This window comes from Gasterosteus aculeatus, chromosome 7, assembly GCF_964276395.1.
Source record: "Gasterosteus aculeatus chromosome 7, fGasAcu3.hap1.1, whole genome shotgun sequence".
In the NCBI taxonomy this organism is placed as follows: domain Eukaryota; kingdom Metazoa; phylum Chordata; class Actinopteri; order Perciformes; family Gasterosteidae; genus Gasterosteus; species Gasterosteus aculeatus.
In genome coordinates, this window is record NC_135694.1 from 270,001 (window position 1) to 287,008 (window position 17,008).

Sequence of the window (17,008 nt, forward strand, 5' to 3'; positions counted from 1 at the left end):
AAAACATCACAACATGAATATTACATACATCGAATAACAAAGTGATAACTAAATAAATTATAAATGATAATGTTTATAGATTTAGTATTTTTAATATATATTATTCAGTATTAAGTAAAATAATATTTGATATATATAATATATAACAATATAAAATATGAATAAAATATGATCTTAGACGTTTTACAAATCATTTGGTTTGGATCAAGATTACTTGATATATGAAATCATGTGTGAAGAATAAACAGTGGTTTACTAATAATGATCGAGGCTCGTTAATCATCATTTGCTGTTCATTACGATAACTGATCAAAGTTAATATGAATTCATATGACGGTTATTATGTGTGAGAGTCTGCATGTTGTAACGCGTCACGGTTTCACGCCGTGCGTGTTGCTGCGTGTTGGGAGGCTCGTACTTCAGGCTCGTAGTACTCCAGGCTTGTGGTACTTCAGGTTTGTAGTACTTTGGGCTCGTAGTTGTGCAGGCCCGTAGTACTCCAGGTGATAAGATACTTCGGCTCAGCAGAGGTCACAAATAGCTTTGCTTTTATACACCACTCTGCCTGGTAGAGATTAAGAGGAAATGTCCATTTAAGGTGCAGAACCTTCCTCCTCCTCCCAATGCGCAGAAATAAATGCTGTTAAATTATTGTCTATGTTAACGCATTTATACCCAGGCCTAATATATTTATGTACATATACATTTTATATTTTTATATATTTAATGTACTCTATATCTTGGTGGTTTTGGTAGTTTTTGGTAGTTTTACCAGCTTTATTTTTTATTAAAATAAATAATAACGTAATCTTTCAAAAAAACATTGAGTATATTCCAAAATGTAATATCGATCACCTAAAACCCTGATTTTCTTATCAAATAAAATAAAATCACATTTTACAGACAGTAACTTTAGGTGAATCATTTGAATCAATGAAGTCATTTTCGGCTGTAATATTTCTAAACTGATGAACCGGACGTGACGACACCGGCCCCAACCCCCATCGCTCGTCGCCACAGCAACGCGTCAACACCGTGCGACCGTCCGGCTGCCTGGTGACACGCCGCGTCATGCCCCGGTTCTTCACCCCCGCGGAGGTGTCCGCTCACAACAGCGAGGCCGACCTGTGGCTCTCGTTCCTGGGCAGAGTGTGGGACGTCAGCCCGCTGATGGACCTCCACAAAGGTTGAAAGAACCGTTTATTTACTGCTTCTATTTGTTTGCTTTGTTCTTCTCCTTCAGCGACGTTACATTCCGCAGGGACGGCTTCTGCTTTTACTTCTTATGTGACCAATAAGTTATTTTATGGACTATGATCATCTCCCCAGATTAGAAACTAAACAAACAAAAAGTTCAGATTAACTAGTTCTACAAAATAAAGGTATTTTCCATTAAATCAAACAAATATATCGACAAATATCTATATATTAATAAAAACATACATATGTACATTTATAAATATTTATATTTACATATATTTATATTTCTTAAGTGTATATATATATACTTAAATATAATATGTAATATATATATATATATATACGTGTATATATAGATATATACATAAATATAAATATTTATGAATGTACATATATCACATATATGTGATGCAATCAGGTCCTTTGGCATTGCCTTGGTGGAGTCTCTCCAGCAGTCGTCCTCGAGACGGCGGGAATGGTGGAAGAGCCCTTTGATATAGAGAGAGTATATTAGTACCTGTACTAGTAGTGGATATATATAAGTATAAATAAGGCTCCTGACTAGAGGGGACATCTGAATGTAAACAAACATCACAGTGTGAATAACTTTGAGGTGCTGTCTCTGTTTGAACTACAGAGCTGTCAATCACTTTGAAATCGACCAATCAGCATTTGGTCTCATGGTTCAGATCAGGCTTTGGTTGGATGAATAAACCCTTGTATCTCCCTGCAGGTGACGCTCTGCTCTTGCCCATCATGGAGGCCGCAGGTAAAGACATCAGCAGCTGGTTTGACTCAAAGACCCAAGACGTGAGTGGCAGCCCCTCAGAGCATCCAATTGGAGCAGCTCTCTGCTCCGCCCGGCTCACCTGAACACACCTGTCCTCAGGTCCAGAGATACGTGGACCCGCTGACTACCTGCGAGAGGTACTACACCCCCATGGGTCGCTTTGTGCACATCCCGCCCGCCGGACCCCGCTCTGACTGGGCCACAGAGGTCGCTCCCACCTGGTGGAGGGACGAGCGCTACCAGGTGGGACTGCTTACCGCCAAGACCAGGTGGATACGAATCATCAACACGCTTACCTCACAGGAGCAGAGGCTGCAGGTGAGCTGTTCATACACCTCGGGTACCCCTCACCTGTACACAGGTACCTCTTACCTTCTCAGGTAGAACTCACCTGTACACAGGTACCTCTCACCTGCTCGGGTACCCCTCAACTGCTGGAGTACCTCTCACCTGTATATAGGAACCCCTTACCTGTACACAGGTACCTCTTACCTGCTCAGGTAGTCTGAAACAGCCCCTGAAGGTGGTGCCAGAGGAGGTGCTCCTTCCCTGAGCTTTTGCATCATGGATCTTGTGCCCTAACTCCTCAGGTGTGTTCGGAGGAGACGATGGCCGGGATCCTCCAGCGTTACCTGCGCTACAACTCTCATGCCCGCAGCTACACCTGGAAACATGGCAGCGTGATTCTGGACATGAGCCAGACGCTTGGCGAAAACAACGTCCCCGACGACGACCACGAGCTGCAACACCTGAGGCTGGACCCAGACCTCTTCCCCCCTGCCCTGCTCCTCTACTTCAACGATGACCTCACAGAGAGCTGAGCTGTGACCTCTTTATGCCGTGACTGGCACACCTGTACGTCAAGGAGTTACTCTGGTGAAATGAATTTGTCTGGAATTATTAATAAAAGAAAGGATTTTGAATCTGACTTGAGCCTCAAACGTGATTGGTTGAGCTTAAATGAAAGAAAAGGCGGTAAAGTCAAATGCATCGGCAGCGGCTACGTTAGCTGCTGCTAGCATTACAATCTTCTGCACAACAGTCGGAGAGCTGGTGCTTTGTTGGTTATGCCGTATGTTAGCATGCCGGTATTAGCATCCAGCTAATCCACATATGTCATACACCTGATATTCCAGCTGCAGATGTTTAGCAGATAAGCGGCCAGATGAAAGTCCAGGGAAACCTATCTGAGAGTTGAAATGTAGGACTGGATGTGCTGAGGGGAGAGTTTTGATCTCTTTATCGAACAGGTCCGATCAGAACTTTGAGTCCTGCGGAACGCTTCTGCAGAAGCTTTGAGGTGAGTCATCGGGGATTTGTGTTATTAATGTATGTATATTACATTATATATACACTGATGTTTGTTTTTATTTCTCTAAATGCGGCTGTAGCAGCAGAGGAATTTCTCCTGAATGTGGGTTGTTGACGCTAATATGCTAATATGCTAACAGTACCATGAAGGGAACCTAAAGGCCCCTTTGGTGGGAACTGACTGTAGATTAGTGTGTGAGACTCACAGTCCTCATCAACTGATATGAAAAAGTGATGAGCTGTCCGTCTACCTGTCTTTCCTTCTACCTGTCCCTCTATTTGTCTCTCTACCTGGTTATCAATCTACTTGTCCCTCTATCTGCCTGTCTGTCTGTAAGAGCCGGCTCCTGTCTACTCCTCAGGAGTCTCCAGGTATGGACGCTGGTCATTTCCTCGTTTGACGGCAGCAATCATCCTGATTCTGAGTAGTGAGACACAAACACAAACTACTTTTTGTGTGCTCACAAACCACTCTTGACTGTAAACTGTTCATTATTCTGTAACTTCTGCTTCAACTTCTTTCAGTCATTGAACCTCTGGTCTTTCCTGACTCGACACACACGCTTGTGCAGTGGAAACGAGCAACATTCCTGCAAACTTGTCGCTTTTCGGTTCAATTCTCCGTTTTGAAATCCAAATATGTTATCCACGTGAGTCACGTAGATCCGTGTGTTTTTATTTTTACGGCCTGAGTGAGACAAAGAGAAAAGGTGATGTCGTGATCAGCGTTGAGATGAAGTTACCACCGATACTGGATTATTGTTATTATTATTATTACCTACGGGTTTCTGCCCGATCTGTGATCTTAATCAAATCAGTTCAGTATTTTAGTCAGAACAATCAGACCAAACACGGTTTCTCTCAATAGGAAGTTTGTTCAAGAAAATCAAACTGCACCCACCCTGATACGTCTGATAGATTATTCTACATTGGCTCACGTTTTTGATTAAAATGTTTTGATTAAAAAGTCACCTTTTCCCCCCTTATGAGTTTGCGGGTATGGAGGACACTTCCATTCCCTTCAGTAGAAATGTTTCCATACTTTAGTGCAGGAACACGGTAACATCTGACTGTGTTTTCCAGTTCAAAGTTCATCCTGGAGGACGATGACCCTCAGCTAGTTGTTTGGACAGTCTGACTGTCTGTCATTCTTCACAGAGACAGAGACGGAGTCGGACACATCGCCATGACGACTGAGTACCACGACAACCTGGAAAATGACAACAACTCCTTCTGGAACAAAGGTACCCATCTTTCTCCGCCTGTCCGGCTGATCGCTCTAGTTGTAAGACGAGAAGATCACCTCCTGTCTGTCTCTCTACCTGTCTGTCCCTCTACCTGCCTGTCTGTCAGAGCCAGCTCCCGTCTACTTCTCAGGCGTCTCCAGGTCTAGACGCTGGTTGTTTCCTGGTCTGACGGCGACAATCATCCTGATTCTGATCATAGCGTTCGGAGCCAGTAGTGAGACACACACACACACACACACACACACACACGGAATATAAATCCTGGTGTGGGATGTGGTTCATCATGCAGAGTGAATTGTACCAGCTTTATTTATCGTGTGTTACGATCATTACATCACATGTCATTTATCTGACGCTTTTATCCAAAGCGACGTACAATAAGTGCATTCAACCATAAGGATACAAACTCAGAAGAACAAGAAACAAGAAAGTGTGATTTCATCAAAAGCCAATTTGCAATTTGCTGTACATGAGTGGCGTTATAAGTACAATGTAAGAGCTACCTGTTAGTCTTTAGTCGAGGTAGAGTCTGAAGAGGTGTGTCTTTAGTTTGCGGCGGAAGATGTGAAGGCTCTCTGCGGTCCTGATGTCTTCAGAGAGCTCGTTCCACCATTTCGGAGCAGGACAGCAAAGAGTGGAGATCTAGTCGAGTGTTTTGCTCTCAGTGAGGGAGGGACGAGTAGTTTTGCAGATGCAGAGCGGAGAGTGCGGGTTGGGATGTAGCCTTTCACCAGGTCCTGGATGTAAGCTGGACCCCATCCATTCACAGCATGGTATGTGAGCACCATGTTTAGAACTGGATGCGGGCGGCCACCGGTAGCCAGTGAAGAGAGCGGAGGAGTGGAGTAGTGTGGGAGAATTTTGGAAGGTTAAAAACCAGTCGAGCTGCTGCATCCTGGATGAGCTGCAGAGGTGGAATGGTGGTAGAGACCTGCAGGAGAGAGTTACAGTAGTCCAGGCGGGAGATGACAAGAGCCTGAATCAGTACCTGCGCTGCCTTCTGAGTGAGAAGAGGACGTATTCTCCTGATGTTGTAGAGAGGGTATCTACAGGATCGTGTTGTTGTAGTAATGTTGGGAGTCAGGGAAAGTTGGCTGTCGAGTGTGACGCCCAGGTTCCTAGCGGTTAAAGTGGGCGTTAACACGGAGTTCCCAAAGTTGACAGTCAAGTCCTGGGTTGGAGAATCTTTTCCTGGAAAGAGAAGTAGTTCAGTCTTGTCGGGGTTCATTTTCAGATGGTGGGCGGACATCCACTGAGAGACGTCAGTCAGACAGGCAGAGATCCGAGCCGCCACCTGGGTGTCCGAGGGAGGGAAGGGGAGAATTAGTTGGGTGTCATCAGCATAGCTGTGGTAGGAGAAGCCATGCAAGCGAATGACAGCGCCGTGAGAGTTGGTGTAGAGCGAGAAGAGGAGGGGACCCAGGACGGAACCCTGAGGAACTCCAGTAGTAAGAGGACAAGGTTCCGACACAGATCTTCGCCAGGTTACCCGGTAGGTGCGGCCGTCGAGGTAGGACGAGAGAAGGTAGAGAGCAGAGCCTGTGACACCAAGTTCCTGAAGGGAGGAAATAAGGATCTGGTGGTTGACTGTGTCAAATGCAGCAGAGAGGTCCAGAAGGATGAGGACAGAGGACAGAGAGGAGCTATAGCAGTGTGGAGTTGCTCTGAGACAGCAAGGAGAGCAGTCTCTCTGGAACGGCCTTGAAACCTGACTGGTGGGGGTCAAGGAGGTTGTTACAGTGGAGATAAGAGGAGAGTTGGTTAAAGATCACACGTTCAAGAGTTCTGGACAAAAAGGAGAAGAAGAGGGACCGGTCTGTAGTTGTTTTCTTCAGAAGGGTTGAGGGTGGGTTTCTTCAGGAGAGGGTTAACCATTGACTCCTTCAGAGAATTGGGAAAACAGCCAGATAACAGAGCGTTGTTGATGAGACAGGTGAGGAAAGGAAGAAGGGTAGGTGCGATATATTGTAGAAGATGTGATGGAATGGGGTCAAGAGGGCAGGTGGTCGGACAGGGCAGAGGTTACTAGAGTAAGAATTTGGTTAGGAGACGGGGGGGTGAAAGAGGAAAGTGAGGGCGATAGAGGTGAAGCCAGCGGGACGCAAGAAGTAAGAGGTGGTTTTGCGAAAGAGGAGCGTATGTCAGCTATTTTCTTGGTAACGTAGTTGACAAAGTCACCCGGAAGAAGGGTGGAGGGGGGAGGAGGACTAGGGGGTTCGAGGAGATTGGAGAAGATCGAAAAGAGTTTTTTGGGGTTAGAAAATGAAGATCCAATTCTGGATTGGTAGAAAGAGCTTTTGGCAGCAGAGATAGAAGCAGAAAAAGAGGAGAGATCATCAGAACAATCACGTATTCAATAACTTGACCTGTCACCAAATATAGTTTATTGATTATTAAGCTAATGTTAGCATGTGTACGCGCTAAAGTACAATGGTATATATGGCAAACATTTTAGCACACTTCTGTTAGCATTTAAAAGTTCCCGTCTCCGTGTTCAGGCGCCAGGACGTCAAGCTGGTTGTGGTCTGTGGACGGACGTGTGTCCAACCTCACCGAGTCACTGGGCGCCTTCCAGAAGCTCACCAAAGGTAACGCACCTGTGTCTCTGAGACCCCGCCCCTCCAGAACTTACATCTGCTCAGCCCACATGGTCCTGTGCTTCTTGTCCCAGATGCGGCCAAAGACATTCACCGCCTCAAGTTTGCTGTGGAGAGTAACACAGACCAGCTGACTTCAGGTCTGTCAGAAGCTCCTTAAATCACAAACTGAAGAACCCTGAAGCTCATTCTCTCTGTCTGTCTGTCTGTCTGTCTGTGTCTTCAGTGGGCGAGGCATTGAAGCAGCTCTCAACTCTGGACTCCATCAGCCGGACGGTCGCTGCACTCAAGTGTTCCCTCGAACGCGTCATCAACAACAGTAACGCGCGCACACACATACACATATACACACACACACATAAATGTTTCCTGATTCCTGACACACAGGAGACACACACACCTCTCTTTTCTCTAAACCATAATCCCATCTCAACTTTACCAGAAATGTCTTCTTTCTGGAGTCCACATGTGATATTGTTCCTCATAGAGTCGTCTGTACACAAACGTGTAACAGTCCATCTGTCTGTCTGTCTCTCAGGTTCGGCGACTGGCGGCTGTTGTCCCATTGATTGGGAACGTTTTGGTTCCAGCTGTTATTTTTTCAGCAAGACAATGTTATCCTGGAATGGCGCTAGCGACTGGTGCAACGGACACGAATCCCACCTGATCATCCTCATCCACGACGACGAGTGGGTGAGACAGCCTTTCTGTCTGTCTGTCTGTCTGCCTGCCTGCCTCTATTGGTCTCTTGAAGACCAATATGATCCATTCTTGGAGTAAACAGCAGAGGACCCACAGTCAATTCCTGTGGGACTCCTTTTTTCCTAAATTAATCCCACCGTCTGTCTGTCTCTCTGGTTCAGGACTTCGTCAGACCGCGTGCCTCGGGGGTCTTCTACTGGGTCGGTCTGACTGATGGGAGGACGGGGACGTGGGAGTGGGTCAACCAGACGCCCTACATCATGAATCGGAGGTTTGGCCCTTTGGATTAATCTTCAAGCTTTGGTCAGACGGTCTAGATACCGTGACTGGTCTAGGTACATTACCCAGTCTAGGTACTTTATCTGGCCTGTGTTCTTTACCTAGTCTAGGTACTGTACCTGTCTAGGAACTATACATGGTCCAGATTTGTTACCTAGTCTAGACAAAGTATAGTACCGGCCAGTATAGTATCTAGTCTAGGTACTAACCCAATCCTGGTTAGTGTACCTGGTCTTGGTATGCTGTCTAGGTTCTTAACCTGATCCAGGTAAAGTATCTAGTCAGGTACAGCCCCGGTCTAGCTACTGTACCTGGTCTAAGTATGACTGGCCTAGGTACAGTAACAGTTGTAGGTAGTGTACTGGCCTAGGTCCTGTACCTGGTCGTGTTTTACACAGGTTTGTTCACATAAAGACCTCTGACTGGTGTGCTGGTGCCGGTCCCCAGGCACTGGGCTCCCGGTCAGCCGGACAGCTGGACGGATCACAACCTGGGTATAGGTAACGAGGACTGCGCCCACCTCCTGAGCAACGGACGCCTCAACGACCTGCACTGCTCTTCCAGGCTACGCTTCATCTGCCAGAGGCACAGCTGAGAGGCTCCACCCACACCCTCTAGATACCGTCTGCTGATTGGATCGGCCAGCCAATGACATCACGCCGTCTGGCCGATCACAACCTCCAGAGCAAAGGGAACTCACTCAAGGGAACTTCAGATCAGAGAATCAGTCTGCTACTAGTATACACATAGACACAGACGTATATATGCATACGTCCACGTATATATGTACATCTATATGTAGAAATATATACACCTGAAGTCAATTAAACTCAATGAGCCTGACTGTTGTTCTGCGTCTTCATCACACTGGGGTTCATTATGACTAACATTCAAATACGGATTCACCCGCCAATGAAAGTAGTCCTCAACAAAGTCACTAATTCCTGTTAGTTTAATCAAAAATACAAAAGCAAAACCACATGTTAGTGTTTTTTTAAGATTGACGTCTTCGGTAGGAACCAATGAGACAAAGACAGGAAGTACGACAAATCCCAAAAAGTTTGGTTGTTAAAATATTGAAAATGGCAAAACAGCAGATTAAAAATGTGAAAATGAGAATTGAAGACATTATAATGTGAGTTTAGAAAACAAAGAAGAGTTTTTCTCTTCGTCAAACACAATATATCTTTATGACACTGAAATGTTATTTTAAGATCACATTCAACTGAGACAAAATCCTTCAATGAAACATCGGATCCAAATATGAGTTAACAACACGAATATACATTTATAACTAATATAAATTATTAAATATATAAGAATAATCTAAATTATTTACATGAATTCAAACAAAACAGTTTTATTCTTTGTATAAAACATAAACACGTAATATTTGGTTGATTAAAGTACATAAATGAACGCAAGAGGAGATGTTTGTGTTTAATCCATATATTGGTGAATTTAAGTTATTTGGGAGTACTCAACAGAACTAACTTACTACTTCACACTAGTTATATTTTTTATTATTTTCTTGTTTTCATCATTACTTATAATAATACAAACATAACCGGCTACTTTAAATTCAATTCTTGCAGTTTATTATGGAGTCAAAGAACTACAAAGTACAACAACCTGAAGATGTATCTAAAATACCTTCAGAAGTACTACAAAGTACAACAACCTGAAGATGTATCTCAAATACCTTCAGAAGTACTACAAAGTACAACAACCTGAAGATGTATCTCAAATACCTTCAGAAGTACTACAAAGTACAACAACCTGAAGATGTATCTCAAATACCTTCAGAAGTACTACAAAGTACAACAACCTGAAGATGTATCTCAAATACCTTCAGAAGTACTACAAAGTACAACAATCTGAAGATGTATCTAAAATACCTTCAGAAGTACTACAAAGTACAACAACCTGAAGATGTATCTAAAATACCTTCAGAAGTACTACAAAGTACAACAACCTGAAGATGTATCTCAAATACCTTCAGAAGTACTACAAAGTACAACAACCTGAAGATGTATCTAAAATACCTTCAGAAGTACTACAAAGTACAACAACCTGAAGATGTATCTAAAATACCTTCAGAAGTACTACAAAGTACAACAACCTGAAGATGTATCTCAAATACCTTCAGAAGTACTACAAAGTACAACAACCTGAAGATGTATCTCAAATACCTTCAGAAGTACTACAAAGTACAACAACCTGAAGATGTATCTAAAATACCTTCAGAAGTACTACAAAGTACAACAACCTGAAGATGTATCTAAAATACCTTCAGAAGTACTACAAAGTACAACAACCTGAAGATGTATCTCAAATACCTTCAGAAGTACTACAGTGCTGTGTGTGTGTGAGTCTTTCACTGAGTGTGTGTGTGTGTGTGTGTGCGTGCGTGTGAGTCTTTCACTGTGTGTGTGTGTGTGTGTGCGTGTGAGTCTTTCACTGTGTGTGTGTGTGTGCGTGTGAGTCTTTCACTGAGTGTGTGTGTGTGTGTGTGTGTGTGCGTGTGAGTCTTTCACTGTGTGTGTGTGTGTGCGTGTGAGTCTTTCACTGAGTGTGTGTGTGTGTCAGTGATTGAGGGGAAACGCTCGGCTCAGGACGAGTTCCGTTGTGGCTCCACCCAGATGACACGCCTCCAGCACACACACCAGCCTCTGATTGGCCAGCTGTGTCGCCGCGCTGATGAGGTCGGCTGAGACAGAGAACAGGAAACCGTCACCTTCAAACACGACGTGTTGTGTGTGTGTGTGTGTGTGTGTGTGTGTGTGTGCGCGCGCACTGACCTGGGGATGGTGGAGGCGTGTGAGGGCAGAAGGATCCATGGGATAAGATGGAGGTCCAGGTGTTGGCGTGAGCGAGGAGCGGAGGAGAGGGGGAGGAAGAGGAGAGGGGGAGGAAGAGGGTGTCGACCAACACGCCGTCTGAGAGAGCTGAAGGAACATAAATACGTTGTGATGTAAGTGTGAGCATCACATATTAGTACATTTGTTATTATAATAACACGTACTGCATGTGTACGTGTAGTACATGTATTAAAAATGTAAATACATGTGTACTACAAATGACTATATGAGTACTACATTCAACTACATGTATAGTACAGGTGTACTACACACACCTGTCTTACAATGTGTACTTCTGTCGTACTACAAACCAAATGAAAGCAGTACAAGTACCTCTAAGTCTCAGCGTGTAGTACTCATCAAGGACGGAGTCAAACCTCCCACTTAATGCCCCTCCCATCGCCATGGCAACCGCGTGCTCCTCCCTGTGGGCGTGGTCGTAACGCAGCGGCAGCGTCTCCAAGGCAATGGGGGGTTGATCGGGGTGGAGGGGGGCGGTGACGAAGGACGAAGTGTCTCCATCTTCATCTTCTTTATCGTCTTCATCAGCGTTTGTGCTTTCTAGGAACTCCATGGAGGCTTCAAACAAGATGACTGCAGACAGAAGATCCTTTGTATTTACTAATAACTAGTACTACTTTCATTAGGCATATTGGCACGTTACTGCTGAACGCACAGTGGGGGGCGGCTGCACGTGTCGGGGCGGAACTGCCGTGGGCAACAAAAACTTTCAGACTTTCTTAGGGGGGCGGGGCTAATTTCAGCACCCTGATTTTATTTATTTCATATAATATATATATGTATATACATATATATTTAGGGTTAGGTTTCAAACATATATATATATATATTTAGAACAATGTAAAACGTACCTGACTTGTTGTGTTCTGATTGCAATGTGACAAACGGTCGTCTGAAGAGAGAGACGACATGTAGTACTCAGAGCCTTTACTGCAGTATAAGTACATAATCTACCTCTGAGAGGAAGTAAAACGTAGAATCATGAAGTGTAGTATTTTGAAGGTGTACTCTAGGGTGTATCCACCTCTTGTGTGGAAGCGTCTCGGTGAACCTCCTCTTCCTGGACGTCCTGCTGAGACACAGTGGGACCGTCAGTCCAGATGTCACCATGGTAACGACTGCCTGGATACAGAACCTCTGAGAAGAGTTCTCACGTCTCACCCTGATCTGTGGTCCACAGGAGTGGAGGTCGAACACAGAGACGTAGGAGACAAGGAGGGGGAGGAGGAGGAGGGAGGACTTCTGACGGAACGAGGTGTAGTGGGGGAGGAGGGGGATGGAGACGCAAAAGGGGAGGATGAGGAGAAGAGGGAGGAAGCTTGGTCCCTCCAACACAAACAGCACTCCTCCTAAGAGAGACAGAACGTACGGGTGAGGAAGTACATGAGGCAGGAAGTATGTAAGACCGGATCTACGTGAGACAGGAAGTACATCACTGACCGCTCCTCTGCGGCTGTACGTCACCATGGTAACGGCTGCCTGCATACAGAAGGTTCGTCGCTCCCGGTAACGGAGCCTCTCCAGCTCCCTGTGAAGCTCCGCCCCTCGCAGGAACCCTGGTACGCCTGTATGCGCACACACGTACACACACACACGCACACGCACACACACGTACACACACACACACACACACACACATGCACACACACACACACGCACACGTACACACACACACACACGCACACACACACACACACACGTACACACACACACACACACACACACACGCACACACACACTTAAAGGGAGAGCTCCCTTCTAGTAAATAAATAAGCAGTAGCTTCTCAACGTACCTCTCCTGTCTCTCATGTACATTTCCAATGAGACGGGAGGAGACGGGTAGATGAAGAATCCTCCAATCAGAGCCCTGCTCAGCACCTGTCTGTCATCCTGGTTCCGCAGCCATTGGAGGAACTGTCTCACCGGCCGCAGCTTACGGTAACTCATCTGTGAGTGGTGGCGCATTCCTGCGTATTGGCCAATGAGGAGAGAGGAGAGACGTCGATCCCGCCCGGTCCACCTCCTCACCTCATATATATATATATATATATATATATATTTATATATATATATATCTATGCTCCGCACTGCACGAGGACGAGGACGAGGAGGGGGCGGGGCTTGTGAACGCCGCGCAGCATGTCGGGGCGACATTCTCACAATAAATGCCAGTCAGCTATTAAAACACGGGGAATTGATGAGAGAGAAGGGGCACTTTTCTCATCCAGGGCAAAGGGCAGTTGCTTGAGCACCACTGGGGTCCATCTGTGGCCTCCCACACCTCCACCCTACCTCCACTAACTCACCGTAGCACCTACACTGTGAATCGGCCTATTTACACGTGTTGCAAGTCGCTTGGGATAAAAACGTGGAGTAACTGACATGTAATAAAAGTCAGGTGACAAACCAAAGAGGTGACGGCAGACAAGATGAACACGGACACCTCAGTACACAGTGGGTACCTGTGCAGTACACCTGTGTGTACGTGGTGTTGGTCAGGTAGAAGACAACGTTGCTCCCATCAGCACCTCTGTTCAACTTCAGTCTGGTACAAACTACCACGGAGACTGGAGACACATGAGAGAGAGACAGGCAACGAGAGAGAGAGAGACAGGCAACCAGAGAGAGAGAGACAGGCAACGAGAGAGAGAGAGACAGGCAACCAGAGAGAGAGAGACAGGCAACGAGAGAGAGAGAGACAGGCAACGAGAGAGAGAGACAGGCAGATGCGTTGGGCTGTACAAAGTGAATTTCATTGAATTGTATATCAGTGTGTGCGTGTGTGTGTGGGGGGGGTCTCTCACGTGGGTGGAGCTTGTGGTGGATTTCGGGTTGAGACGTAGCGAAGAGCTTCACCATGATTGGCTGGTTGCTGCTGCCGTCCTCCAATCGCAGCCAGTGATACTCCAACAGAGCCGCCCCTCCATCTACCGATGAGAACAACGTGTCACTAAAGCATGACAACATCCGTACAGTGTGATCCTGGTCGCCACGGCAACGCTCACCGCTCCTGATCCGCTCGGGGCGTCCCGAGAAGGTCAGCAGGCCAATGACATCACACACGACGCCGTGAGGACGGTCCAGGAGCTGCTTGCTGACAGAGAGACAGTCACAGTGAGTTTGTGTGTGTGTGTGTGTGTGCATGCGTGCGTGCGTGCGTGTGTACCTGTTGCAGAAGCTGTAGGAGGTTGCAGGTGGGAGATGCTGAGGGGAAGCAGAGGATTCTGGGAGGACAGAGATGAGGGCAGAAGGATTCCTGCTGTTCACACTGATCTCTGGGGAGAACAGAAAGTGCTGAGTGAGGTCATGGTGAGGTCATGGTGAGGTCACAGAGTGAGGTCATGGTGGACCCTCAGCTGTGCTCATCAATCACACATGAAACCTGTACCTATGTCGTCCTGCTGCGCCTGGAAACGCCGTTTGACTCGATAGCGTCTCAGTTTGATGATATCACCAGGCTTCAAGCGGCGATACCAGCCGAGGCACACGCTGTTCCATAACACCACGGACACACTTCCTGTCCGGTCGCACACCTCCAGCACGGCCTGCACACAGAGAGGCGGCGAGGTTAGTTGTGATCCGGAGGTGCTCCTCAGGGTTCCATCTCCGGTCCTCTGAGGTTCCTTATGAAGAGAGTAAGAGTCCGCCCACATGTTTGTCTTTACTCAAAAATTCTACAGAACTCAGAAAGGACGCTCCGCGGGCCACTTGGTGGAAGAGGAAGCTACAGATGCTGTTAACATTTGAATATTCAGCTAGATTGAGTTTATTCATTAAGTGTTTTCAAAATGCTGCAGTACAAATATTTGTTTGACACACACTTGACTGACCTTATATGGACATTCACAGTTCAGGTCCTTCCTCCCGTAGTACATCAGGTGTGATTTGTTGATAATGCGAACTATCAGCTGGTGGTGGACGACGCCCCTGGCAACGCCCCCGTGGCCAATCAGGAACGAGTCCCTCAGCTCTGACACGGTCACAGCGGGGCGTCGCTCTGTGATCACACACACTCTTTATCAATTAAATATTTAATTTGTATTAATGACATTTTAAAATCAGTTTGAGTTGTTTTTTTCTTAATGTTGGTAATTGAACAGGCAATTTAAACATGTATTCACTGTAGAAACATTAAGTTGTGTTATGTTTTATAATAAACAGCTGTTTTTATATAATACAGTTTTTTACAAAAATGAATAAACTTGAACTAATTGAATGTCAAAACCTCAACAATACCACTATCTTCCTCCTCCTCCTCTTCCTCAGCAGGAGGAGCTTCCCTCCACGCCTCCCCGCTGTAGTCCACATTGTTCCACAGAGGGAGGAACACGCTCCTATTGGCTCTCAGGGGAACCAGAGCACCTGCGGGATCAGTTAACCAATCACAGTCATCACTAGATGGGAGTGGGAGGGGCCACTTGATGTCACAACAACAGGAAGACAAACAGAGACACAACTGGTCAACAAAGCCTGCTGGACATTCTGTTTACATCCCCAAAGGCATCATGGGAACTGTAGTTCTTTGAAGGTACAGCACAATTTTGCCCTAACATACTGTAATTAGTTTCTTTGGGTTGATTCTCAGTATGTCCCCTGAATCACTGACATCATTCAACTCACCTGCTGGTCCCGAGGACCCAAACCAGGACAGAGAGTCCACATGGAACCTCCTGAGTCCTCCATCCTCACCAGGAGCTCCACCTGAGACCTCCACACTCAGCAGTTTGTAGCTGCAGGACAGAACCATTAGACCACATCCGTCACGTTGCTACAGCTCAGCTCACCTGTCCTGGCTTACCTGTCTCTGTCCGCGGGCGCCATGGGGCATGCTGGGAGCTGAGCGGTCATTGCGGGCGTGAAGGCAGCGTCACAAAGCGCCGATCCGGACCTCAGGACGTACCTCTCCACCAGCGGGTTCAGACCAGGATCCAGAGTCACACGGAGCCGGCAATGGCCGTCTGTCAACGTGGCGTCATAGAGGTCATCACCTGAGGACACCAAACCAGCAACACAAACAGTGAGACCAGTAGACCACCACAGAGGAACATGGTCTAAGTCCAAAAGTAAAGGAGACAAGTGGAGCATTTTGTCATATTTCCTGGGCCCGCCTTGTCTTGTGAGTCATGTCTTGTTTGTCTTGTCTGTCTTGTCCCCTCTTGTCCTCCCATCTCTAACCATTGAGGACAGCCTGGGGGAAGTAGACAGAGGAGCCCTGGTCTCTGCTGTAGCGCTGCAATTCCACCACATAGAGGACCTCCCTGCAGATGGCAGGAGAAGACCACTGAGAGACAAAATAAAAGACTGTAATTAGAAAAAGTGGTGTCCAATGTCAGGTAGCTAATGTAAAAGAGCAGAAGCAGAAAGTTACACTTTCAAATTGTCCAAATGTTCCTCACTGAGTGAAGTGAAGTATGATAAGAGCTGTTCTATTCGCTAATGAAGGAAAGGAGCTTCAATGCTTCCTTACTTTAGCATAGGAATGCTAAATGCTCCTTTAGCATAGGAACCGGTGACGTGCAGTCAGCCACAATACAAACATAACATATTTATTACATCATTTTATTTAATAAACTTGTATTTGTTGATGAAGCTGCTTCTACAATCCGTTCATTGCGGACAAGCAAAAAACACACGTTGCGCACTTGTATTCTACACGTACGGGAGCGTTTTATTGCTACAATTAAAGCATTCGTCTTATTCAGAAAACGGATATTGTTATTGATATTAATAATGCAGATATAATCCTTTAATGCAGTTACATGGTCATTTGTTTTAAGAAGCAAACCGAATATATTTGAACGTAGTCTGGTAGATTCTTTGAACCGCGCGAAAAGAAGCAGACCGGAAGTTCAAACGACCTGATCGATAATCATAATGATCAATAACACATGACGCCGTGCTGTCCACACCTTGTTCGGTCCGGGTCTGCAGCGGCACAGGGTTCTGTAGAAGACGCAGTCTGGAGCCGCCATGTTGGACAGGCAGCCAAAACAAAAACAG

General features: G+C 46.1%; 3 protein-coding genes across 8 annotated transcripts; 2 read left to right on the forward strand and 1 right to left on the reverse strand.

The window, feature by feature from the left end:
- The first annotated feature begins 856 nt into the window (after nt 1–856).
- On the forward strand, nt 857–2,918 carry cyb5d1 (cytochrome b5 domain containing 1). Its single transcript, XM_040181647.2, has 4 exons — nt 857–1,186; nt 1,934–2,010; nt 2,090–2,308; nt 2,581–2,918. The coding sequence occupies exons 1-4, from the start codon at nt 1,072–1,074 to the stop codon at nt 2,809–2,811; spliced, it is 642 nt and encodes a 213-aa protein (XP_040037581.2). The 5' UTR covers nt 857–1,071; the 3' UTR covers nt 2,812–2,918.
- A 1,110-nt stretch (nt 2,919–4,028) lies between these two features.
- Nucleotides 4,029–8,969, forward strand: asgr1a (asialoglycoprotein receptor 1a). Its single transcript, XM_078105932.1, has 8 exons — nt 4,029–4,545; nt 4,655–4,762; nt 7,047–7,136; nt 7,220–7,285; nt 7,372–7,464; nt 7,684–7,838; nt 8,009–8,118; nt 8,574–8,969. Exons 1-8 carry the CDS (start codon nt 4,488–4,490, stop codon nt 8,719–8,721), a joined length of 828 nt encoding a protein of 275 aa, XP_077962058.1. The 5' UTR covers nt 4,029–4,487; the 3' UTR covers nt 8,722–8,969.
- An 88-nt stretch (nt 8,970–9,057) lies between these two features.
- LOC120822189 (RPA-related protein RADX) lies at nt 9,058–17,005 on the reverse strand. Of its 6 annotated transcripts, none has more exons than XR_013468207.1 (19): nt 16,918–17,005; nt 16,184–16,289; nt 15,807–15,996; nt 15,629–15,738; nt 15,245–15,370; nt 14,839–15,005; nt 14,397–14,631; nt 14,175–14,283; nt 14,014–14,102; nt 13,471–13,935; nt 12,802–12,975; nt 12,449–12,573; nt 12,170–12,357; nt 12,033–12,077; nt 11,860–11,900; nt 11,321–11,581; nt 10,928–11,074; nt 10,025–10,836; nt 9,058–9,975 (listed from the first exon to the last, which is right to left on the reverse strand). XR_013468207.1 is itself a non-coding variant. In XM_078105902.1 (19 exons), the coding sequence occupies exons 1-19, from the start codon at nt 16,978–16,980 to the stop codon at nt 10,712–10,714; spliced, it is 2,451 nt and encodes an 816-aa protein (XP_077962028.1). In that variant the 5' UTR covers nt 16,981–17,005; the 3' UTR covers nt 9,058–10,711. The 6 variants fall into 6 exon arrangements, 5 of the variants coding, with proteins under 5 accessions (XP_077962028.1, XP_077962027.1, XP_077962026.1 ...); XM_078105902.1 differs by having other exon boundaries at nt 9,058–10,836; nt 13,471–13,575; nt 13,813–13,935; nt 14,397–14,553; XM_078105901.1 differs by having other exon boundaries at nt 9,058–10,836; nt 13,471–13,575; nt 13,813–13,935.
- Nucleotides 17,006–17,008: the final 3 nt, after the last annotated feature.